The 22,176-nt window shown below is 70.6% G+C and overlaps 3 protein-coding genes and 1 pseudogene across 6 annotated transcripts; 1 reads left to right on the forward strand and 3 right to left on the reverse strand.

The window, feature by feature from the left end:
- Nucleotides 1–126: 126 nt before the first annotated feature.
- Nucleotides 127–4,442, reverse strand: LOC137662771 (antigen WC1.1-like; annotated as a pseudogene).
- A 1,255-nt stretch (nucleotides 4,443–5,697) lies between these two features.
- On the forward strand, nucleotides 5,698–8,067 carry AIP (aryl hydrocarbon receptor interacting protein). Of its 2 annotated transcripts, none has more exons than XM_068397789.1 (6): nucleotides 5,698–5,814; nucleotides 5,934–6,113; nucleotides 6,416–6,604; nucleotides 6,754–6,930; nucleotides 7,035–7,176; nucleotides 7,280–8,067. In XM_068397789.1, the coding sequence occupies exons 1-6, from the start codon at nucleotides 5,716–5,718 to the stop codon at nucleotides 7,483–7,485; spliced, it is 993 nt and encodes a 330-aa protein (XP_068253890.1). In that variant the 5' UTR covers nucleotides 5,698–5,715; the 3' UTR covers nucleotides 7,486–8,067. The 2 variants fall into 2 exon arrangements, with proteins under 2 accessions (XP_068253890.1, XP_068253891.1); XM_068397790.1 differs by having other exon boundaries at nucleotides 7,035–7,168; nucleotides 7,280–7,444.
- PITPNM1 (phosphatidylinositol transfer protein membrane associated 1) lies at nucleotides 7,551–20,166 on the reverse strand. 3 transcript variants are annotated; one of them, XM_068397686.1, is made up of 23 exons: nucleotides 19,911–20,166; nucleotides 19,175–19,389; nucleotides 18,971–19,092; nucleotides 16,643–16,864; nucleotides 16,231–16,545; nucleotides 15,132–15,227; nucleotides 14,899–15,006; nucleotides 14,733–14,794; nucleotides 14,409–14,653; nucleotides 13,470–13,659; nucleotides 13,251–13,358; nucleotides 12,584–12,717; nucleotides 12,128–12,306; nucleotides 11,585–11,755; nucleotides 11,207–11,356; nucleotides 10,972–11,120; nucleotides 10,791–10,901; nucleotides 10,444–10,560; nucleotides 10,079–10,227; nucleotides 9,809–9,958; nucleotides 9,432–9,615; nucleotides 9,068–9,196; nucleotides 7,551–8,948 (listed from the first exon to the last, which is right to left on the reverse strand). In XM_068397686.1, exons 1-23 carry the CDS (start codon nucleotides 19,986–19,988, stop codon nucleotides 8,682–8,684), a joined length of 3,651 nt encoding a protein of 1,216 aa, XP_068253787.1. In that variant the 5' UTR covers nucleotides 19,989–20,166; the 3' UTR covers nucleotides 7,551–8,681. The 3 variants fall into 3 exon arrangements, with proteins under 3 accessions (XP_068253787.1, XP_068253788.1, XP_068253789.1); XM_068397687.1 differs by lacking the exons at nucleotides 7,551–8,948; nucleotides 9,068–9,196; nucleotides 9,432–9,615; ... (2 more) ...; nucleotides 10,444–10,560; nucleotides 10,791–10,901 and having other exon boundaries at nucleotides 10,964–11,120; nucleotides 12,207–12,306; XM_068397688.1 differs by lacking the exons at nucleotides 7,551–8,948; nucleotides 9,068–9,196; nucleotides 9,432–9,615; ... (9 more) ...; nucleotides 13,251–13,358; nucleotides 13,470–13,659 and having other exon boundaries at nucleotides 14,415–14,588.
- Nucleotides 20,167–20,662: 496 nt separating this feature from the next.
- On the reverse strand, nucleotides 20,663–21,736 carry CDK2AP2 (cyclin dependent kinase 2 associated protein 2). Its single transcript, XM_068397839.1, has 4 exons — nucleotides 21,401–21,736; nucleotides 21,211–21,311; nucleotides 20,993–21,125; nucleotides 20,663–20,880 (listed from the first exon to the last, which is right to left on the reverse strand). The coding sequence occupies exons 1-4, from the start codon at nucleotides 21,489–21,491 to the stop codon at nucleotides 20,813–20,815; spliced, it is 393 nt and encodes a 130-aa protein (XP_068253940.1). The 5' UTR covers nucleotides 21,492–21,736; the 3' UTR covers nucleotides 20,663–20,812.
- Nucleotides 21,737–22,176: the final 440 nt, after the last annotated feature.

Genomic DNA, 22,176 nt, shown 5'->3' on the forward strand with positions numbered 1-22,176 from the left:
AAAAAGCCCCATGGGCGCCACTGGGCAGGGAGAGGTGACCCCCTCTGCAGCCAGGGCCACCCCTTCTTGGGGACAGAGCCCCACGCGTGTGTCCCCAGGGACTCTTGTAGCATGGCTGGGGCCTCCTCACAGCGATGTCCCCAGGGTGCTGCTGCCAACATCGTCGTAGTCCGTGTCCCCCGCGGGCTGTGCCAGGGGGTCCCTTGTGGCTCCTGGGGGACTTGGGGGGCGGCAGCTCCCACCTTAGGGGACAGCAAAGGGGGGCTGCTTCGTGTCCCTCCTGCCAGACCCCGCAGCCAAGCCCCCCCCCCGCCCCCGGAGGTGGCTCTCCAGGGGACAGGGTGGCTGTGGTCCCTCTTACCTGTGGGTGGGCCACAGCCCCAGCTCCTCCGTGCCACCCCCTCGGAGACGTCCCCAGTGCTGGGAGCGGGGGACTCTTCGGGCACAGCCATGGCATCATCGTAGCCGTCCGGGGGGCCGTGCTCATGCAGGGCAGGGGAGGCTGGGACGGGCACCGGGGGGGGTGGGAGTGAACCAGAGGCCGTGGTAGGGGTCTGGCTGTGCCACCCCCCTCCGGCCATGCCACCGGGGGTGTCCTGGTGGCCCTGGGGCTGCGAGCTCTCGGCCAGAGCTGCAGCAGGGATCGATGGGCAGGGAAAGGTGTGGCTTTGGTGCACGCTCGTGAGAGCCACAGCGGGGCTGGGCTTGCCCATGGCTCCCCAGCCACGTCCCCTCAACTCCCCAACCATGTCCCCTCGGTGCCCCAGCCGTGTCCCCTCGGTGCCCCAGCCCCAGCGCCCAGCCGTGTCCCCTCTCCCAGGGCTCCCTGACGGGTTCCTGCCCCCGTGTCCCTACCTGGGGCTGCCTTGGCATCGCTCTCCTCCACGCTGTCCCCGGTGTAATACGGCAACTTGGTCCCCGAGCCCTCGGACAGGGAGCCTGGCAGGGCAGGACGGGGTGTTGGCGTGGCTGGAGCCGGCAGCATGGCCCCTCACCACAGAGCGGGGCCGCGGGGGGCCCAGAGGACACCCCCACGGCACGGGGACGAGCCAGTGCTGCACCACCACCCCCTCTCTGGGCAGAGCTGCCAGGCACAGGGGGGCTGCACCGACCTGAGCGACTGGGCACCTCCTGGTACTCCGGTGCCACGGTGTAATCCAGCTCCTCGTAGACGGCGTCAGAGACGGCGTCAGCGTCTCTGCCAGGGCCTGAAACGACGGGCAGAGCTCACCCGGGGCCGTGGGGACCATGGGTGGCACCCGCTGCCCACCCTCTGAGCCACCCCGGGACCCTCTGGCACCCACCTCGGCGCCGAGCACGGCACGCCTGGACGGCCAGGGCACCCAGGGCCAGGCACAGCAGCGTCCCCAGGACCCCGCACAGCACCGTGGGCACCGCCACGGGCCCCACTGCCAGCACCGTGCTGCTGGGGACACCTGCAGGGACATCACCCAGTGAGGGGGGGGACCCCCGCCAGCCTGGCATGGGGGGCTGCCGGCGTGGGCAGAGCTACCTGTGCACGTGGTGCCATCCGGGCAGCTGCTCCCCGGGGTCGGGGTGGGCGTCCCGCTCGTGCCGTCCCCATCCCCATCGCACGTGACGTGGGCGTCCCCGCCGGGGCTGCAGGCCTGCAGGCGCCAGGGCGCCGAGGGGCAGCGCCACAGCGAGCGCGCCCCCTCCTCGCAGCCCACCCAGGCCAGCCAGGCCGGGGCCGGGCGCGCGGCGGGGGCGGCCGCCAGCCTCCCGCCGTCCCCGCAGCCCAGCTGGCGGCAGGCGGCGGCGGCCGTGGCGGGGCTGGTGCCGTTGGCGCACACGCGGCCCCACGTGCCGTCGCGGAGCAGCTCCAGGTGCCCGTCGCAGCGGCTGTCACCACCCACGAGCCGCAGGGAGAGCTGCCCTGCGAGGGGGTGCGGGGGGGTCACGGCAGGGCTGGCCAGGAGCCCCCCGGGGGGGACACCCCCTGGTCCCGGGGTGCGCGGCACCGACCTGAGCAGACGGCGCCCGCCCCGCCGCTGCGCCGGCAGCCGCGCCGCGCCGAGGCCGGGCACTCCCAGAGCGACGCCTCGGTGCCGGCGCAGCCACCGGCACCCGGCCACGGCGGCCCCGTGCCGGGCCCGAAGCGAGCCGACCCGGGCGCCGCCAGTGCCGTGCCGCAGCCCAGCTGGCGGCAGACGACGGTGGCATCCGGCAGGTCCCAGGTGTCCTGGCAGACGGTGGCCCAGGTGCCGTTGACGTAGAGCTCGACCCGCCCGGCGCAGCGCCCGGGGCCGCCCGCCAGCCTCACCCGCCGGCTGCCTGCGGAGGGGACCGCGCTGGGGTGGCACTCGGGGTGCCGGCACCCCCCGGCCCTCCCCGGGACACTCACCGGAGCAGACGATGGCCACCTCCTCGGGGCTGCCGGTCGGCGTGGTGGCCGTCCCCGAGGCGTTGCACTGCGCCAGGCTCTCCTCGGTGCCGGCACACCGCAGCCCCGCGGTGCCCGAGCCCGGCACGGCGTAGCCCTTCTCCGGCACGCCACAGCCCAGCTGCCGGCACACCACGCTGGCACCCTGCGCATCCCACAGCCCCGCCGCCACGCGGGCCCAGGCCCCGGGGCTCGCCGCGACCTCCAGCCGCCCGTCGCACCGGCTCTCCCCCTCCACCAGCCGCAGGGGCTCGGCGACGCCTGCAAAGTCCCCGGCGGGGCCGTGGGGCCGCGGCACCTGCCCTCCCCTCACCCCAAAATGGCCCTGGGCCCTCCGCTCCCCGTTTTTGGGGTGTCCCAAAAGCCCCTCAAGGCTTTTCCCGGCGGGTGCCACACAGACCTGAGCAGTTGACGGCGGCGGCGTGGCCGGGGGGGCAGGCGGGCTCCCCCAGCACCGCCGTGGGGCACTCGCCCGGGTGCCCCTCGCTCCCACCGCAGCCGAAGGCGTCCGGCCGCAGCGGCCCGTCCCCCGCTGCCGAAGGAGCCTCCCGGGGGCACGGCGGCGGCGGGGCCGCAGCCGAGGTGGTGGCAGAGGACGTGGGCATCGGGCAGGTCCCAGCCGGTGGCGCAGAGGGACCCCCACGTCCCCCCCGCCGCCGCCTCCACCCGCCCGGCGCAGCCCGAGCTGTCGTTCGCCAGCCGGAAACCCGTGTAGGCTGCGGCAGAAAGGGCGTTGGGGCGGGGGGGGGGGACAGCGTGGGGACCCCCCCGGCACACCCCGGCGTCCCCGGTGCTTACGGGAGCAGATGATGCCAGCAGGGCCAGCGCAGCCCTGGCTGCGGGGCGGCCGGCGGGCGCAGGCGGCGAGGAGGGGCTCGCTGCCGGTGCACTCAAATCCCCCCTCCCAGAGCGGCCCCGTCGCCGCCTCGAAGCGCCCGGCGCCGGGGATGGCCAACACCGCGCCGCAGCCCAGCTCCCGGCACACCACCCGGGCGGCCTCCACGTCCACGTGGTCCTCGCAGACGCCGGCCCAGGCTCGGCCACGCCGCACCTCCAGCCGCCCGGCGCAGCCGCTGTCGCCGCCGACCAGCCGGACAAACCCTGCGGGAGAGGGTCACCGGTGAGGGATGTGCCAGCACCAGCGTGTCCCCTCCACCGCCACCCAGCTCCTACCTTGGCAAACTACGGCGACGTCGAAGTCATGAACGCTGCTGTAGGGTCCCCAGCCGCGGACCTCGCACTCCCAGAGGGTGCCCTCGTCCCCGCGGCAGTCGACCAGAGCCAGGCTGATGGGCCCGGTCCCTTTGCCGAAGCGGGTGCTGGCGGCGTAGGCGCCGGCGGCCGAGCCGCAGCCCAGCTGCTGGCAAACCACCTCGGCGTCCTGCATGTCCCAGTCGTCGTCCCCCACCGTGCCCCAGCGGCCCTGCAGCTTCACCTCCACCCTCCCGGCGCAGGGACCCCCGCCAGCCGCCAGCCGCAGCTCCACCGCGTCTGCACCGGGGCAGCGGCGCGGCCTCAGCCGTTGCCCACGGGATGCCGCGGCACGCGGCGGGGCTCCCGGCACGGCCACCCCCCCCACCCCTCACCTGCGCAGGTCACCCCCACGTCCCGCTCGTGGCCGCAGAAGTGTTGTCCCCAGCCGAAATGGGGACAGTCCTGCAGCACCGCCTCGCTGCCCCGGCAGAAGAAGGGTTGGAGCCAGATCCGCCCGGTGCCCTTCCCGAACGGGGCGTAGACGGACGCCTTGGCCACCGGCCCGCAGCCCAGTTGCCGACACACCACGGCGGCCCACCGGGCATCCCAGTCGAAGTCGTAGTTGCAGACGGAGCCCCACTCGCCCTCGTGCTTCACCTCCACGCGCCCGGCGCAGCGCCCGCCACCGCCCACCAGCCGCAGCTCCCCGGTGCCTGTGGCGAGGAGGGTGCTGAGCCCGGCCCGGGGCTCTGGGGTCCCTGCCCCATGGTTGCCCCATGCCCCGGCGCTCACCCCCGCAGAGCTGCACGCACAGGAGCAGCCCCAGCACCACGATGGGCACCATCCTGCCGTCCCGGACCCCCCCCCCCGGGGCGCGGGGCGGGTGATATATAGGCAGGCGGGAGCCAATGGAGGCGGCAGCACCTTTTGAGCCGTTATCAGGCGGGTTATCTCCCGGCTGCCGGCGCCCCGGCCTCCAATAACCTGCTCTGTGCCCAAATATGAGACTCGGCTCCGCTTCTGGCGTCACGCACCTCGCCACGCTGGGTCGGCGCCCGGATGTCCCCGCGGGGAGCCAGCCCCCACCCCAAGGCACCTGCCGCCGGCACGGGGAACGCGGGCCTTCCCCGCCCGTGTCCCTGACCCCGCAAGAGCCCAGCCCCGACGGCGACAGGATTCACCCCAAAACCTACCGAAGCCTCCCCGGGGCCACCCTCAGCACCGGCACAGGGTAAAACCCGAAGACCCCGGCACACCAGCACCCACCCTTGGGGTGCTCCCCTCCCTGGAGACTCCGCGGCGAACTCCCCGCGGCGTTGGCAGGTGGCACGTCCCCGGCCCCTCGCCGAGGCCGGCGGCACATGGCCCGCAGGTGTGCCCCGTGCCCGCCGCACCGGCAGGAAGGAGGTGGTTTTTCCCCCGCCCTGCCCCGAGCGGGGACCTGGCGTCGGCACCGACCGCACGCGGTTCCCCGGCCACCTGCAGCGCTACCGGTAACACCGTGGTTCTGCCCGCCGGGATGCCGCTGAGGGGGCACGGAGCTGGCACGGCACCGGGGGGGGCTGCGGGGACACACCTGCGGGCACTGCCATATGCCACCAGCCTCGGCGAGGGGCCGGGGACCCGCCACCTGCCAACGTCCCCGTGCCACCGGGGGCGGCTCCGGGGCTGACCCCACGCCGGTGTCCCCAGGGCTGTCCCCCACGGACCTGCCACGGCTGCCTGTACCTCCCGGGGGGAGCCGCTGGGGCTGGAGACCCCGCCGGGGCTGGCAGGAGGGGGACAACTCGGTTTCGGTGCCACCGGGGCGGGAGGTGACGCTCACCGCGGGCCCCGGGGACACCGGGAGCGCCCCCAGCCCCACCGCGCGGCGCTTCCAGGGCCGTGGCCGAGCGTCACCGGAGGGTTTTAGCCTGGAAACCCTCAAGGAGCGCCCGGGGCACGGCGAGAACCGGCGGGGAACCGGACCCGCCGCCGCCGCCCCGGGCTGGCCCCGCCCCGCGCCCTCCCCGCCGCCAGGGGGCGCTGCCGCGCGGCCGCGTCGCTCCGGAAGGAGCCGAGCGGCGGCGGAGGCAGCCGAAGGGAGGCGAGACGAGGCGGGGCGGGGCGCGGGGACGATGGCGGAGCAGGTCGAGCAGCTGCGGGCGGACGGCGTGTACAAGGAGGTGCTGCGGGAGGGCACCGGGCCGCTGCCCGACTTCCGCGACGGCACCAAGGTCAGGGCCGCGCCGCCGCCTCCGGGGCTTGGGCAGGGAGGGGGGGAGACGGGCGAGGCGCGCATGCGCAACCCCCCCTCGTCGCCATGGTGACGCCGCGGCCTACTCCTTCCCTTCAGGCCACCTTCCACTACCGGACGCTGCGGTGCGGGGATGAGGAGGCGCCGCTGGACGACAGCCGGGCGCGGGGGAAGCCCATGGAGCTGATCGCCGGCAAGAAGTTCAAGCTGCCGGTGTGGGAGGCGGCGCTGCGCACCATGCGGGCGGGGGAGCGCGCCCGCTTCCGCTGCGACGTCAAGGTGGGCCGGGGCCGGGGGGGCGTGGTTTGGGGGCGTGGCCTTAGCGTAGGGGGCGTGGTTTGATTGGTTGGGGGGCGGGGACTCAGCCCAGGGGGGCGTGGTTTGATGGTGGGGGCGTGGCCATAATGTGGGGGGCGTGGCCACAGCCTGGGGGCGTGGTTTGTTGGTTTGGGGGCGTGGCCTGCACCACGCCCACACGTGTCCCGCCACCTCCGTTGCGCCCCGGCCCCGGGCGCGATGCCGGGAGGGTCCCGGCCCCCCCCCCTCGCCCCGGCCCAGCGGCGCCTCCCCCGGTCCCGCAGCACGTGGTGCTCTACCCGCTGGTGGCCAAGAGCCTGCGCAACATCGCGGCGGGGAAGGACCCGCTGGAGGGGCAGCGGCACTGCTGCAGCGTGGCCCAGCTGCACGAGCACTACTCCCTGGGCTACGCCGACCTCGACGAGCTCCAGAAGAACCCCCAGCCCCTCATCTTCGACATCGAGGTGCTCAAGGTGAGGCACCCGCTCGTGCCAGCGTGGGGAGGGACACCAAGGGTCCCCTCTCTGCCAGCCCCGGGGACGGCCACCAGCACCCCAGCCCCGGGTGGAGGCTGCGGGCAGGCGGGCGCTGGGGCTCTGCCCTCACGAGGGGGTGCCGGCAGGTGGAGGCACCCGGCTCCTACCAGCAGGACCCATGGGCCATGACGGATGAGGAGAAGCTGCAGGCCGTGCCCCTGATCCACAAGGAGGGCAACGAGCTGTACCGGCAGGGCAAGGTGCAGGAGGCGGCTGCCAAATACTACGACGCCATCGCCTGTCTCAAGAACCTGCAGATGAAGGTGGGGCTCCCCGGCCCCTCTCGGGGGTGCACGCAGGCCTCCCCCAACCCCTCCCGGCGTGCAGGGCTGGGGAGCTTCCCTTCATCATCCCCGTCACCCTGCAGGAGCAGCCCGGCTCGCCGGACTGGATCCAGCTCGACCAGAAGATCACGCCGCTGCTGCTGAATTACTGCCAGTGCAAGCTGCAGTGCGAGGAGTACTACGAGGTGCTGGACCACTGCTCCTCCATTCTCAACAAGTACGAGGGTAAGGAGCCACGGGCCAGCCCGGGTGGGCGCAGGTGGGGCGAGCAGGTACCAGGGAGGCCCCCCCGGCGCTCCGCTGGCCCAGCAGCTCTCTCTCGCCGTAGACAACGTCAAGGCCTACTTCAAGCGGGGGAAGGCGCACGCGGCGGTGTGGAACGTGGCGGAGGCGCAGGCTGACTTCGCCAAAGTGCTGGCCCTCGACCCCTCGCTGCGGCCCGTCGTCGCCAAGGAGCTGCGGAGCCTGGAAGCCCGCCTGCGCGAGAAGGACGCCGAGGACAAGATCCGCTTCAAGGGCATCTTCTCGCAGTAGGGCCCCGCGGCCGCAGCGGAGAGCCCGACGCTCTCTGAACAGGTTTCTTTTAGATATTCCACATGTGGAATGGTCATGGATGTTTATTAATGTTTAATATAAATTGTACTTATTGGAAGCGGCCCGGGAGCTCGCCACGGCGCAGTGGGCAGCAGCGTTTAGCAAGCGCAGCTCCTCGCCGGGCTCCAGCCTAAGCTCAGCGTCCCGCCGGGAAGGGTGACGTGAGCTCGAGCCCGCTGCTCTCTGCCACCTTCTTTTATCCATTGTTTGATGTTTTTATACTTTCTGTTGGGCTGAGCCCCCGTGCCCGGGGCTGGCCGAGCAGTTCACGGCCACGGGGGCTCCGGTGCCAAGCCTCAGCCACTTCTCTTACCCCTTTGTGCCTGTCCTGCATCGTCACTTCTCAAGGCTGCTGCTATCACCCCAAGACTGTGTTCCCTCTGTGCTACGTCGTCACATCAACGTCGTAAATATTTTATATAGAATAACTGCTTGTTCCTGCTATCTCTATAAAACACTGCTCGTGCTATGCCAAGATAAACAAAAGTAAAACCCCAAGACCACGTCTCAGCGTGACACCGTGTGCCCTTGTCCGAGGCTCCCGGGGCCAGGGCTTTGCTGGGCTGGGGGAAGCCCCGGTGCCGATGCCACAGCCGGGTAACAGAGCAGCCACGCGGGCCCCGGCCCCTCATTTAATCGCTTTATTTCACACCGCAACGGAACGAAAAGAACAGAGGAACCGCTGGGGAGTCCTGGCCCTTCCCCTGCCCCGCGGCTGGCGACACCGAAGGGAAATAAATAGGGGGGGAGCAAGGGGGGTGCTGCTGGCCCTGGGGCGTAGCCGTGGCCTCCCCGATGCTGCCGAGGGACAGAGGACCCCAGGGGACAGCACACCAGCTCCGCAGGGAAGAACCCCACCAGGCACTGCCCAGCAGCAGCTCTGCAGCCCCAAAGGACCAGGGGGGACAGGGTAGCAGGGGGGGGCAGTAAGGGGGACCCAGGGTGGCTCAGCCCCGAGGGGATGGCTCTGGCCCCCGGGGTGGCTCAGAGCACTGTCTCCAGGGGGTCTCAGGGGACCCAGCACCCTTGTCTCCTTCCTCGCGGCTCAGGGCCCATGGTGGGCTCCAGCCCCAGGGGATCCTGGCTGGGAAACGGAGGCTGTGGTGGAGGCGGGGGGGACGGTGGCCCCGCCACCCTCACTCCTCACTCTCCAGCTTGAGGCTGACGCTGCGGGGCTTGGCCCAGGCCAGGGCCGGGGGTGCCGGCGGGGGCCCCCCGTCCCGCTCCGCCTGGCTGGAGCCCCGCGACCGCAGGAGCTGGCTCTGCTTGCGGAGGAAGTCAACGGGCGCCGGGCAGCCGTAGGTGCCTTTGCCCAGCACGGGCCGCGGGGGTCCCTTGGGGGAGTGGGCCAGGGCCGCCGCCTCCAGCTGGGCCAGGTGGGCGACGTAGCCCTCGGACAGGAACTGCGGGACACACGGACAGCGTGAGCCAGCAGCCCCAGCTAGCGCACGCTCCCTGCGCCCTGGGGGGGTCAGCGATCGTCCCCTGCAGCCCCAGCCTGTCCCCAGCCCCGCCGCCGTACCTGGCACTGGTTGTGGAACTTCTTGACGGCCCGGCCCACGATGTAGATGTGCGCCGGCGCGAGCCCCAGCGAGCTGTACACGGAGACATCCTTGGTGGAGCCGTAGCCAGCCACGATGGTGATCTCTGCCTGCCCACGGAGAGGAGCATTAGGGTAGGGACCAACCCCTCCCGCGGGGACAGCCACCCCCAGGGGACTGGGACACCCTCACAAGGGATGGTCACAACGCCCACAGGCAACGTGGGCCAGCTGCGAGCACCTCCGTACCCCAGGGATGGAGAGGGGCACGGGCTACGGCACAGCCCACACTACCACCAGCGCCACCAGCCCCACGTCCCCACCCCGCCGCTGTCCCCGTCCCCACCTCGGTGCGCAGGCTCTGGAGGAAGGCAGCTTTCTGGCGCAGGGGGTCGTGGGTGAGCCCGTCGCAGAAGGAGACGGCGCCGTGGGGGAAGTTGTGCTGGGAGAGCCAGGCCACCACGCGATGCTTCTGCATGTCGGGGCGCCCCGTCACGTAGATGATCATGTAGCCCGAGTCCTGCCAGTGCCTAGGAGGGGACACAGGGTGGTGCCAGGAGCCCGTGTGGGGACGGTCCTGCTGGCAGGAGGCCACCAAGCATCTCCCACCACATCACGCATGGGTGCTGCATCCAAAACCTTCCTCCTCCTCCCAGGGATTTTATCAAGGCTGAAGGCTGTCACCACACCATGAAAGGGAGATTGTCCCCGAAGGGCACCTACCGTACGACATCGACAGCCCCCGCCCGCACTTTGGGGTCGCTGCCCATGATGGAGACGCTGGCGGTGAAGGAGCCATCGATGCTGAACACGACCGACTCGGTGCCACGGGCCACCACGGTCAGGTACGCCTCGGCGTAGCTGTGGTCCCCCCTGGGTCAGGAGAGCAGGGAGGGATCGGTGCCGGCTCTGCCGCCGAGGGGGCACGGGGCAGAGGTTCCCCCTCTGCCGAAAGGGCTGGCACCCAGGTGGCACCGCACCCCCGCGCCTCACCTGACCACCATGCGCACGGGGTAGATGCCGATGGCCAGAGCCTTGTCCGAAGGGACGGTGAAGGTCAGGCGCCCGCTGCCACTTGTCACCTCGGTGCCGTAGTACAGCCACTTCCCCGACAGCGGCTGCGTCATGATGTAGATGTCCACCTGGGAGGGGGAGAGGGCTGAGCACAGCCTGAACCTCCAGATCCTGCTGCCTCCCCAACCTATGAGTCCTTATGCCCCTCTCCCCATAGCCCACAAGGTCCTAAGGGGTCCCCTTCACCACATCCCTTCCCCTGCCATGGGTGACACCAGCCCTATGCCCCCTCCTGGACATCCCCGCCCCGTTTGACGGGGTGGCACCCGTGAGCCCGGCGGTACCTTCTCCCCTGTCAGCGTCACCACGTCCAGGGGTCCGTACATGAAGCGCCCGCTGAGGACCTGCGCTTTGCCCTCGCACACGATCACGTCGCTGGCCCGGTGGTTGGCCGTCACGTTCTGCAGGGACACGGGGGGGCTCAGCAGCCTGCGCCGTGGGTGGCACCCCAAGGAGCCCCCGTGGGAGCACGTGGGTCCCGCTGGGCTGTGGGACCAGCACGGCATCCCCCAGCAGATGGGAGCAAACCCTCCCTGCTGCATCGCCCCACGGCCAGCGTCTGCCCGGGGCACCCAGAGCCTGGCACCACCCCGGCAAAGGGCTGGGCTCCCGCTAGCCACGGGGCACGTACCCGGATCTTCACTTGGGTGCGCTTGCGCTGCCACTTCTCCCGGGGGATGGCGGGGCTGTAGATGGAGCTCTCCTCGCTCTCCGCTGGCTGCGGCCCCTCCTTCTCCATCACCTGCCGAGCAGCGCAGCCCCGGCTCAGCCTCGGGCGGCCCCGGCACGCCGCGCCGCCCGCCCCGCCGTACCTGGCGCAGGATGAAGGCCACCACGTCGGAGGACTCCCAGTAGCTGGCGTGGAAGAGGTGGGGCAGGGTGACGGTGGGGAAGGCGGTCAGGGCGTCGGGGCAGTACAGCGAGTAGTCGATGCGCTTCGGGCCCCACCAGCGCTCCAGGACTGTGGGGAGAGCTGGAATGAATCCGTCCCCGGGGCCTCAGCCCGAGGTGCCAGTGTGGGGTGGCATGGGCAGGGGTGGCACCTACTCTTGACGACTTCGCTGGTGCTGGCGGGAGTGGGCGGCTCTCCCGGTTCGCTGCCCCTCCAGAAGCCCCCGAAGCTGCCGGTGGGGGTAGGGGGGGCAGCCATGTCCACCTCGGGCAGGAACAGGGCAGAGTGCATCTGCAGGGCCTCCGCTGCGGAGAGACACGAGTGAGGACACCCAGAGCCCCCGGAGACACCAACCACCCTGGCACCATCCCCAGAAGAGCCCCAAAGGGCTGAGCAGGGCTTGGACATCTCGTTCCCCCCACCCCAGCTGGGCTCCCACAGTGCTGTGGGTGCTCTGGGTACGCCGGCACGATGCCAGAGCCCGTAACGTACCCCAGGGTGCCCGGGGCCAGCCTGGTGCAGGGGCCACTCACCCAGCAGGGAGGAGGTGCCATCGCCCAGGGGGTACTTCTGGTAGCGGGGCACACTGAGCGGTGGGACGGCGTGGAAGGCCTTGGCCAAGAGGGGCTCCAGGCGGGAGGCGCAGGGGTCGGCGGCGTGGAAGAGGTTGTAGATCTGCTCGCAGGCGGGACGGAGCTGGGCGACTGCGGCACAGAGGGGGGGGGGTCGGGGCTGCCCAGCCCGCGCGGCGGGGACAGGGCACGAGGGGTGATGGGCACGGGGCAGCGCAGCCGGGAGAAAGCAGGACCCAGGGAGAGGGAAGGGGAGGCAAACCCCAGGTGGGACAGGCTGGGGCTGGCACAGAGCAGGGCAGGGTATGCTCGGGCACGCACCAACGCCGACACCCGTGCAGCCAGGGCTGGGTGTGCCAGGGGCTCAAACCCAAGCAGGGCTCTTTGGGGAGGTGCCGGGGGGCTCAGGCTTGCAGGGGGCGAGGGGAGCACGACTTGGGGACAAGGGCTTGAGCCTGGCAGAGAGGGTCGGGGGCTGGCACCGGGGCTGGCGGGGGTCCTCACCATCCAGAGCGGGCATGACGGTCTTGCGCAGCGCGAGCACCAGCCCCAGCGGGGAGCCAAAGAGGAAGAAGCCGGATACCTTAAAGTCGAGGCGGGTGCCGGTGCCCTCCGCGCCGTCCAGTGCCACGGTGCTGCTCCGCGGTGCCTCTGCCTCCAGCGCGGCCTCGCTGGCCTGCAGGCTGGGACAGGGGGCCAGTGGGCACGGGGAGGGAGCCAGCCCGCTCCCACCAGCCTGGGGACAAAGCTGCACCCAGCATGGCCCTGAGAGCCTGGAGGAGCTGCTGGAAGCAGGGGAGCCCTGACACCACCATGGCAACTAGACCAGGGCACTAAGTGCCATGTCCAGGCTTTTCTTAAACCCCTCCAGGGATGGTGAGTCCACCACCTCCCTGGGCAGCCCAAAATTAGTCAGGAGATCACAGCCATGGCACTGCCGCCCGTCCCCCTCGCTCTCACCTGCACGAGGAGCTGTGATGGTGGCTGTCCCCCAGCTCAGGGCTGGCCTGGCCCAATCCCACTGCTGCTCCGTCTGCTCCGTCGGCCAGCGGGTCCCTGCTGCCACACAGCTCAGGGGAGATGGGCTCCATGCTCTGCAGGGGGAGAAGCAATGAGCCTCTGCTCACAGAATCACAGAATCAATGAGGTTGGAAGAGCCCTCTGGGATCATCAATTCCAACCATTGCCCTGACACCACCATGGCAACTAGACCAGGGCACTAAGTGCCATGGCCAGGCTTTTCTTAAACCCCTCCAGAGATGGTGACTCCACCACCTCCCCGGGCAGCCCCTTCCAATGGCTAATGACCCTTGCTGAGAAGAAATGCTTCCTAATGTCCAACCTGACCCTCCCCTGGCCAAGCTTGAGGCTGTGTCCTCTTGTCCTATTGCTGGTTGCCTGGGAGAAGAGGCCGACTCCCACTGCGCTACAACCTCCCTTCAGGTAGTTGTAGACTGCACTAAGGTCACCTCTGAGCCTCCTCTTCTCCAGGCTAAACACCCCCAGCTCCCTCAGCCGTTCCTTGTAGGTCAGACCCTCCAGACCCTTAGCTTAGCCCCCACCCACCCTGCACCCAGCGGCACAATCCCCCTCCCCACCCTCCCCTCCCCAGGGTGCCAGCACTCACCAGGCTGCCGCGGCGGCTGCTGCTGCGGCTGCCCCCCGAGCCCGCCCGGCTCTGGCAGAGCGCGTCGAAGCCCAGGATGCCGCCCACGCAGTCCCCCAGCAGCACCACCTGCAGAGGGCACGGGGAAGGATGGAGCCCCCGAGCCCTCCACACACAGGGAACGTGGTCCCTGGTGGAACCAAGCCTGGAGTGAAGTTTCCTCCATCTGCCCCCCCTCACCTGGCCGCAGAAGCCAGCCCCCTCCCCGGAGTGCAGGAAGGTGCTGTACGCCTGGTTGGCGCGGGCGATGAGGGCACCCACGGCGTGCTGGTAGCTGCCCGAGGAGGTGGCCAGGAGCGGGAGGGCTGCCAGCGGGATGTGGTCCTGGCTGCTGGACAGGCTGTCCCCGTCGTGGCTGTAGGGGCTGAGCCTGAGGGGGACACGGGGAGGGGGATGAACGGGGCTGTCCCCATGTCCCCATCCCACTGCATGATGCTTGCTCGCCCTGGGATGCTGCACCAGGAGTTGTCCCCATCCCATCCCATCACACAGAATCACAGAATCAATGAGGTTGGAAGAGCCCTCTGGGCTCATTGAGTCCAACCATCGCCCTGACACCACCATGGCAACTAGACCAGGGCACTAAGTGCCATGGCCAGGCTTTTCTTAAACCCCTCCAGAGATGGTGACCCCACCACCTCCCTGGGCAGCCCCTTCCAATGGCTAATGACCCTTGCTGAGAAGAAATGCTTCCTAATGTCCAACCTGACCCTCCCCTGGCCAAGCTTGAGGCTGTGTCCTCTTGTCCTAGCGCTGGTTGCCTGGGAGAAGAGGCCGACTCCCACTGCGCTACAACCTCCCTTCAGGTAGTTGTAGACTGCACTAAGGTCACCTCTGAGCCTCCTCTTCTCCAGGCTAAACACCCCCAGCTCCCTCAGCCGTTCCTCGGAGGTCAGACCCTCCAGACCCTTCACCAGCTTGGTCGCCCTCCTCTGCACTCGCTCCAACACCTCAACATCATCCCATCCCATCCTGAATGCCACACCAGGAGAAGGAAAGTCCCCTCTCTGAGGCCACCACCTCCCCGCTCCCCTCCCACAGCCCTGGGGTGGTTTTCCAGGGGACCAGCCCCCCCTCCTCGCCCCGTGGCACAGCACACAGCCCCGGCACGTGGCATACTTGGAGACGAGGGCATAGGCAGCGGCGCAGATGGGCGGGCAGGGCACCAGGCGCAGCGCCACGTGCCCCAGCGCCTCGGGGAAGTGGACGCGGGTGACGGCGTCAAAGGTGGCCGCCAGCGTCTGCACGTCCGCCTGCTTGGAGCCCGGCTCGCCCGCTCCCTGGTCCAGGATGTTGCCGCTGTGGAGGATGAGGAAGAGGGCATGGATCTGGCAGGCCTGCGCCGCGCTCTCCGCCGAGCCGCCCTGGGGGAAGGACAGCGCTGCCGTTGGCACCCGTGCCAGGGGGGTACAGCCCGAGGGAGGGGACGAGGGGGGCACGCACCTCGGGGAAGCCAGACGCCCCCAATCCTTCACCATCCGCCTTGGTGAGGCTGGCTCCGTCCCCTGTGAGCACACAGTCCCCGTCAGGGGCCCAAGGCAGGGGTCAGCCCCCTCCCAGGACACCTACGCTGGGGTTTGGGGACAGGACCCCCCCCCCCACCGCTCACCCAGCGCCTCATCCAGCTCCGCCGGCCGCTCCAGCGTGTCCAAGAAGTCGTTGGAGCTCCACTTGGTCATCTCCTTTGCAAAGACCTCGTCGCTGTCGGACAGGTCCTCTGCGGGGGCAGGGAGGGGGCCGTGGGTGGGGAGCCCACGAGGGCCCCCCCGCACCCAGCCCACCCAGAGCCGGTGCCTGGTCCCTGCCACCGAAACGCTGAGCCGTGGGGCTGCCCCGCCGTACCGTGGGCGTCGAAAAACTCCTCTTCGGAGCTGTTCTCAGAGTCACGGGCGATGTTCTGCATCCGCCACTCAGACAGGCTCTGAGAAGACACCCCCCCTGCCACCGGCGCAGGGTCAGCACCCAGAGCCCCCCCCACAGCGAGACCCCGCTCCTGCCCCACAGCTCCCCCTTGTTCCTCCACCCAGAGCCCACCCCAAGAGACCCAGGGCCACCCAGAGTCATCCCCAGGAGACCCAGGGCTATCCCCAGGGTACACAAAGCCCACCCCTGGAGACCCAGGGCCATCCCTGGGGCACCCAGAGTCATCCCCAGGGCACCCAGAGCCCCCCATGGAGACCCAGGGCCAGCCCCGGGGCATCCAGAGACCCCCCTGGAGACCCAGGGCCAGCCCCAGGGCATCCAGAGTCATCCCCAGGAGATCCAGGGCCACCCCTGGGGCACCCAGAGAACCCCTTGGAAACCCAGGGCCACCCCTGGGGCACCCAGAGACCCCCCCTAGAGACCCAGGGCCATCCCTGGGGCACCCAGAGACCCCCCCCTGGAGACCCAGGGCCATCTCTGGGGCACCCAGAGTCATACCTAGGAGACCCAGGGCCAGCCCCGGGGCACCCAAAGACCACCCTGGGAGACGCAGGGCCAGCCCCGGGGCACCCAAAGCCCACCCCGGGCGACCCAGGGCCAGCCCCAGGGCACCCAGAGACCCCCCCTGGAGACCCAGGGCCAGCCCCAGGGCACCTGGAGACCCAGGGCCAGCCCCAGGGCACCCGGAGACCCCCCTGGAGACCCAGGGTCACCCCAGGGCCACCCAGAGTCATCCCCAGGAGATCCAGGGCCATCCCTGGGGCACCTAAAGACCCCCCTGGAGACCCAGGGCCACCCCTGGGGCACCCAGAGCCATCCCCAGGAGACCCAGGGCCAGCCCCGGGGCACCCAAAGACCACCCTGGGAGACGCAGGGCCAGCCCCGGGGCACCCAGAGACCCCCCCCAGGAGACCCAGGCCAGGGAAGAGAGGGTCCCCTGATGCATCTCCCGTGGAGAACAGCAGCAGCCAGGGGGCTGGGGGTCCCCATCCCACCCACGCAGGACCTGGTCTCTCACCTCCATGCTGGGAAGAGTAGGAGGACCGGGAAGAGGTGGACCACTGCTTGGCAAAGCTATCATCAGGGGAGGCATCGGCCACCCCCTGCACCTCGGCCCCCTCCTGCCCACTGGCGCTGCCAGGCTCCGGCTGCCCCTCGGGGCAGGGCCCGGCGGCGGGGGGCTCCTCGGCCTCGCCGCACTTGGCCATCTTCTGCGCCAGCATCCGCGCCGTCTCCTCCTCCAGCTGCCGGATGTCCTCCATGGTCAGGTCCGTCCACTCGTCCTGCCAGCACCAAGCCTGGCGGTGGGCGCGCAGCATCACCTTCCGCAAACCTGCCATGGGGAAGGGTGGGGGGCAGCGAGCCTGGCATGGCCCCGGGGCTCCCCAAACCTCCCCTCCCAGCAGTGCTGGTGGTCAAGGAGGGCTCACCCACGTCGTGGATGAACTGCTCGATCTTGGACTGCATCCCCCAGTAGCGGAACTCCACCTTGCACAGCTTGTAGGCGCACATCAGGGGCCCGCCGGCGGCCACCTCCAGCCAGTCGTCCCCCAGCGGACCCCGGCCCGTCTTGGCCGAGTGGTAGAGCTTGGGGTCCTCCTCGGGCTTGTACTCCCCGGGGGAGATGGGGTCACGCACGATGTCGATGGTGTCTGCGGGGAAGAAGAGGGCTCAGCACCCTGCAGCCGAGGGGACACGCGCAGGTGGGAGCCCCCCCCTCGGGCAGAAAAGTGGGGAAAAACACACAAAAATTAGAGGGGCCACCCGGCAAACCATTCCCAGAAGCCACGTGCCCAAATTCCTGTACCAAACACTCTCCATCATCATCAAAGGCACCCTTGGGTGCACCCGAATGTGTCCCGGCCCAGCACGGGGGGCTGATGCGGTGCCCCGCGGAGCGGCACGGCGGCGAGAGGGGGGCAGCGGGGGGGAGGCAGCGGAGAGCCGGCTCTGACACACATACGAGCATTAGCCAGGAGATTTGGCAGCTGGGAGAGCGGCCCCGGCGACCCCGGGGGACGTGGGGGCTGGCGCTGAGGACCAGCTGGGGCTGGTGCCAGCTCGAGAGGCTCGGCGCAGCGGTGACCCCCCCCCCCCCCCAGACCCGAGGGTCCCCCCGTAACGGGGCACGGAGCACAGCAAAACCACCCCGCGGCCCAGGAGGAGCCCCCGCCGAGCCGGGGGGTGCGATGGCAACATCCCTCCTCTCCCCAAACAGGGGTGGCCTCCCCAAAACTGGAGGGGGGGGCTCGGGGATGGCACCCAGGCAAACGTGATCCAACAGACCTTGGGGGGGGCGTTTGGGCCTGATCCTGCACAAAGGCTCCTGCAGTTTGGCTGCTCCAGGCCAGCTCCCTCCAGCCTGGTCTTGGGGGGGGTCCCAGGGCACCCCACTGGCCCCCCAGGGCCTTCCCACAGAGCTGTCCCCACTCAGCCCATCCCCAGGCTTTGCCATACACCGGATTTACTTGCCCCCATTGGTGCCCCCCAGGTGCCCGCTGGCCCCTTCCCCCAGCTCAGGCCAAAAAAAAGGGGGAAAAAAGGACATTTCAGGCGCAGAAATCAAGGGCCAGCTGCAGGGCAGGGGCTCTGAAGCAATGGTGAGGGGCTGAAACACAACCCCTCCAAACCTCCCCAGCCTGCAAAACCCACCGTGGGGTGGGAAAGCAGCCGGCGGCACCTGAATCGTGTGGCACCAGAGGACATCCCGGGGCTGGCACGGGGTGGGGGGCACATCACCCTGCCCCAAGCACAGCCCTGTGTCACCTCCAGTTAGCCCAAGACACAGCGTGCCCCACGGAAAGCCCACGGGATGGGCAGCGGAGGGGGAAAATTCAGGCAGGGCAGCACGCAGAGGGCACAGGGCCATGCCCTGCCCGCGATCCGCTCGGCCCCGGGGGTGGTAGGGGCAGAATTTGTCCCCCCCCGGCCCAAGCTGCTGGCACATCCTGGCCGGACATCCCCGGTGCCACGAGAGCCAATGAGAGAAATAGGTCAGATGAATCATTTCCTATTTTAGGCCTCCATTTTAAGAGGCACCGCGTCACGCTCTGCACTCCAGCACCCAAAACAACCACACCAACACCGCCGGGAAAGGGAGGCCGCGGCGACCGGGGCCAAACCCGCTGGCGAGGGAGGAATCCCAGCCCAGGCTCCCGGCTCTGCCCGCTGGTCCCCCCGGCAAGCAGCGGAGGGGCCCAGACCCAGAGATGTGGAGCAGAGCCCTGGGGAGCAGGGGAAGCAGGGCGGGGGGGTGGGAAATGGGGCCACGCTTTGCCAGCTCCCCCGAGACACCTGCAGGAGCCCAGCGCAGGCTCCCACGTGCACCCGGAGAGGGCAAAGCCGTGCCAGAGCGTGTGGGACAGGGGCTGGGATGGGGAGGGAGAGGGGAGCGGGGTGGCACCAGGGAGGGGACAGCTGCCAGCAGACGTGCAGGCAAGGGAAGAAGGTAGAGGACAAAATTGCCCCCCAACATCAGCTTTAACGCAGAGTCTAGTTGAGCGGCGCTGCCCAGGGAGAGGGCAGGGGGCTCGGGGCAGGGGGCTCGGGGCACAGGCGCCTTCCCCTGCCAGGCTCCCCCCACAGCTGTCCCCAAAACACGAGGGACGGCAAAGCCGAGCACGTTGCAGACACCGAGCGCCGGCAGGGAAGCTGAGCCCCGTGGGCACCACGGCGCACCCACACACCCAACTGGGAACCCCGGCAGGCACCGGGTCCCGCCCGGCGCCCCGAGCCAGCCCCGCGGCGGCCGTACACACCCAAAATCCTCTGCCTCTTCTCGGCCGCGCTCAGGTTGAAGATGTTGGTCTGCTGGCCCGCGTCCGGCCGGTAGTACGTCTCGATCTCGATGGAGAACTTCTCCACGAAGGGGCAGGTGTACCTGGGGGACGCGTGGGGACGGGGCTCAGCCTGGCGGCACAGGGGGCCCCGCAGCCCACCCCCGCGGCCCCGCCGGGTCCCACCTGGTGCGGGTGTAGGGGTAAGCGTTCCAGGACTCCTCCTCCACCTGCAGCGCGGCCTTGGGGAGCAGCGCCCGAAACCAGCTGGGGATGTGGGAGCCCACGTGGTAGATCTTGTGGGTGTACTGGCCGCTGCCGCCGGGGCCGTCGCTGTAGGGCCGGTTGGCCAGGATCTCCACCCCGCTGCCCTCGCCGCTCGACTCCTCCCGGCTCTTCTTCTGTGGGGAGAGACGCTGCGTGAGCACGGCCCCCCCTAACCCCAACACCTGCACCCCCCTAAGGCCTGGCACCTCACAGGCCCCCAGGGTCCCTGTACCCTCCCCGCAGCCCCCAGTCCCCATGTTCGTACCCCCCCCAGCCCCACACCTGCACCTGGGACCCCCTGCTTGGCTCGGCAGCCCCAAACCCACCTGAACCACACTGCCACCCCCGCACCCTGCCAGTCCCTTGGGGTCAGCGTCCGGCCCCCTGCACCCCCCAGGCTCCATGCTTAGCCCCTGCACCCCCCAGTCACCCATACTCAGCCCCACAGCCTCCTGCACCCCCCAGCTCCCCATGCTCAGCCCCACAGCCCCCTGCAGCCCCCAGGCTCGGCCCTACAGCCCCCTACACCTCCCCAGCTCCCCATACTCAGCCACCACGCTCAGCCCCACAGCCCCCTGCACCCCCCAATATGCAGCCCCCCCATACTCAGCCCCACAGCCCCATGTCCCCCCCCAGGCTCCGCGCTCAGCCCCACCTGGATCATGTAGAGCTGGGCCACCTGGTACTCCTCCAGGCTCATGGGCAGCAGGATGTGGTACTCCTTGATGAGCATGGCGGCGGGGGGCAGCGCCTGCGGGGGGGCCGGCAGCCCCGGGGGATGCCCTTAGTCGGGGGGTGGGGGGGGTCCGTCAGCCCCGGGGGGTGCCGTTAGCCCGGGGGAGGGCCCGTGAGGGGGCCGTTAGCCCGGCTCGGCCCGGCCGGGCCCGTTGCGGCGCTCCCGGGCCCGCCCCGTTCCCATGGCAACGCGCCCCCCGCCCGCTCGGCCCCGCCCGGCTCTTTCCGGCTCCGCTCGGCCCCCGCCCGCCCCCCGCGGCCCGGCCCCGCCGAACCTGCGCTGCTCCGAACCGGCCCCTCGTGACATCACAGCCCGTTCCTACGGAAACGGCCGTGACGTAGGGAAGGGGGGGAGGGCGTGACGTCAGAGGCGGGAAGGCGGCGAGCGCCGCTGCACGGGCATCCCGCGTGTACCGGCCCCGGTGTCCCCCCCACCCCCCGCCCCTGCGGCTCAGAAAAAATGTTTTTTTATTTAAAAAACCACGTTTTTTTTAAGTGCTAAAAGAGGATTTTGCTCATTCCCGCACCCCTCAAAGCTCCAAGCCCTTCCCCGGTGCCCCCGTTACCGGCCACAGCCCCCGGGACACCGACACCCCCACCCTACCCGTGCTCCCCCTGTCACCGCGGGGACCCCACACTCAGCTCGGCCCCCACCACCGCGGGGACGCAGAGTCCCAACCACGTCCTTTATTTATAAAAACAGGCATTTATAAAGAGAGCAGAGAGCGCAGGGGGGGCGCGGGCAGCACGGCGGCCTCCCCCCCGCCGCCAGCGGGGCGGGGACACCGGGGGTCCCGGGGGGATCCCGGGTGACAGCAGCCGTTACGTGCGGGCGTTTCGCTCTGTCTCTGCCAGGCACTCCCTGACCAGCGCCCGGGCGTGGATGATGCCTGCGGGGAGAAGCAGAGGGACACCCCACATCAGCCTCCCGGGGCAGGGGACCCCCGGACACACCGGACCGGGGGCCAGCCGGTGTCCCGGGTGTCCACCCCCGGCCCCTACCCCGCTTCAGCCGCTCCATGGCACTCTTGCTGCCGGCGTAGGTGGGCCGGATCTCCTTGCCCATCTCCTCGATGACGGAGAGCAGGTCGGTGTAGGTGCTCTGCGAGCCCTGCGCCCCGGGGGGCTTCATCGCCTGGGCGGGGGGCACACGGAGGGGCTGAGGGCCGCCCCCGCCGCCACCCCCGGCCCCGCCGCCCGCCGCCCCCCCCGCGCCTCACCTGCACGTAGCCCATGGACGGCGGCCCGAAGTCATTGAAGAGCGGCCGGAAAGCGGCGGCGGCGCCGGGGACGGAGCCGGAAGGCGACGGGACGCTCGTGGCTACGGGAAACGGCGGGTTACCGGCTGCTCCCCCCCCCCGCTTCCCCGGTACCCCCCTTACCCCCGCGGTTACCGGGGGGTGCGCTCACCGGCGGGCGGTGCCCCGGGCCCCGGCGGGGCGGGGCTGGCGCTGGCGGCTCCGGGGGTAGCGGGGGCGGGAGCGATGGGCTTGTAGGACATCCCCGACGGGCGCCCGCCGCTCCGGGATCCCTGGAGCGCGGCGGCGGGGCTCGGTGAGCGGCCCCCGCGCTCGCCCCGCCGGTTGTAGCGCCGCTGCCCGCCGCTCCTCAGCTCCGCTCAGCCCCACGGACCCGACCCGAGCGGCGGGGAGCGGAGCGCGGCGGCTCCGGCCCGGTCCCGCTGCGCAGGGCCCCGCCGCGGCCTGGCCTGGCCTGACCCGGCCTCGCCTCCCCCCGCCGGCACCGCCGCACGCTCTGATGACGCCACCGCGCGACGCCGCGCATACGTCATCGCGCCGACGTCACCGCGTCCCCCCCTCCGGTCACCGTGGAGACACGCGGCGTCGGTCCCGCCCCTTTCCCTCTCCCGCCCCCGCGCGAGACCAGCGGCCGCCGCCGCCTCGGCCCCTCAGGGGGCGGCGGGGAGGGAGCTGCCACCCCCCGGTACCGGCCCCGGTACCGGCCCCACCCCCGTGCAGGAGAAGCCTGTGCCGCGGCCCCGGGCCTGCGCAGGTGAGGGGGTGCCGGGGGTCCGTGTGGGCGGCTGGGGCCTGCTGGGGGTCAGCGGCTCCCGGGCCCGGTACGGCACGGCACGGCACGGCACGGTGAGGTGTTCCCTGCCGGCCTCCTGCCACCGGGAGACACGGCGGTTGTAGGAGCCGGTGGGGCTAACGGGTGACACCCGT

The sequence above is a fragment of the Nyctibius grandis genome, chromosome 4 (genome assembly GCF_013368605.1).
Source record: "Nyctibius grandis isolate bNycGra1 chromosome 4, bNycGra1.pri, whole genome shotgun sequence".
NCBI classification, from domain to species: domain Eukaryota; kingdom Metazoa; phylum Chordata; class Aves; order Nyctibiiformes; family Nyctibiidae; genus Nyctibius; species Nyctibius grandis.

What these genes read in the sequence shown, in the direction of transcription:
- PITPNM1 (XM_068397686.1), bottom strand. Translation starts at nt 19,988, where the DNA reads ATGCTCATCAAGGAGTACCACATCCTGCTGCCCATGAGCCTGGAGGAG. An exon ending in GCCTATGCCCTCGTCTCCAA is followed by an intron (nt 13,660 to 14,408) that starts GTATGCCACGTG and finishes TGTCCCCCTCAG; the next exon opens with GCTCAGCCCCTACAGCCACG. An exon ending in GCAGCCGCCGCGGCAGCCTG is followed by an intron (nt 12,718 to 13,250) that starts GTGAGTGCTGGC and finishes CTCCCCCTGCAG; the next exon opens with AGCATGGAGCCCATCTCCCC.
- CDK2AP2 (XM_068397839.1), bottom strand. Translation starts at nt 21,491, where the DNA reads ATGTCCTACAAGCCCATCGCTCCCGCCCCCGCTACCCCCGGAGCCGCC. An exon ending in GCCCGGGGCACCGCCCGCCG is followed by an intron (nt 21,312 to 21,400) that starts GTGAGCGCACCC and finishes CGTTTCCCGTAG; the next exon opens with CCACGAGCGTCCCGTCGCCT. An exon ending in CATGGAGCGGCTGAAGCGGG is followed by an intron (nt 20,881 to 20,992) that starts GTAGGGGCCGGG and finishes TTCTCCCCGCAG; the next exon opens with GCATCATCCACGCCCGGGCG.
- AIP (XM_068397789.1), top strand. Translation starts at nt 5,716, where the DNA reads ATGGCGGAGCAGGTCGAGCAGCTGCGGGCGGACGGCGTGTACAAGGAG. An exon ending in ACTTCCGCGACGGCACCAAG is followed by an intron (nt 5,815 to 5,933) that starts GTCAGGGCCGCG and finishes CCTTCCCTTCAG; the next exon opens with GCCACCTTCCACTACCGGAC. An exon ending in GCTTCCGCTGCGACGTCAAG is followed by an intron (nt 6,114 to 6,415) that starts GTGGGCCGGGGC and finishes CCGGTCCCGCAG; the next exon opens with CACGTGGTGCTCTACCCGCT.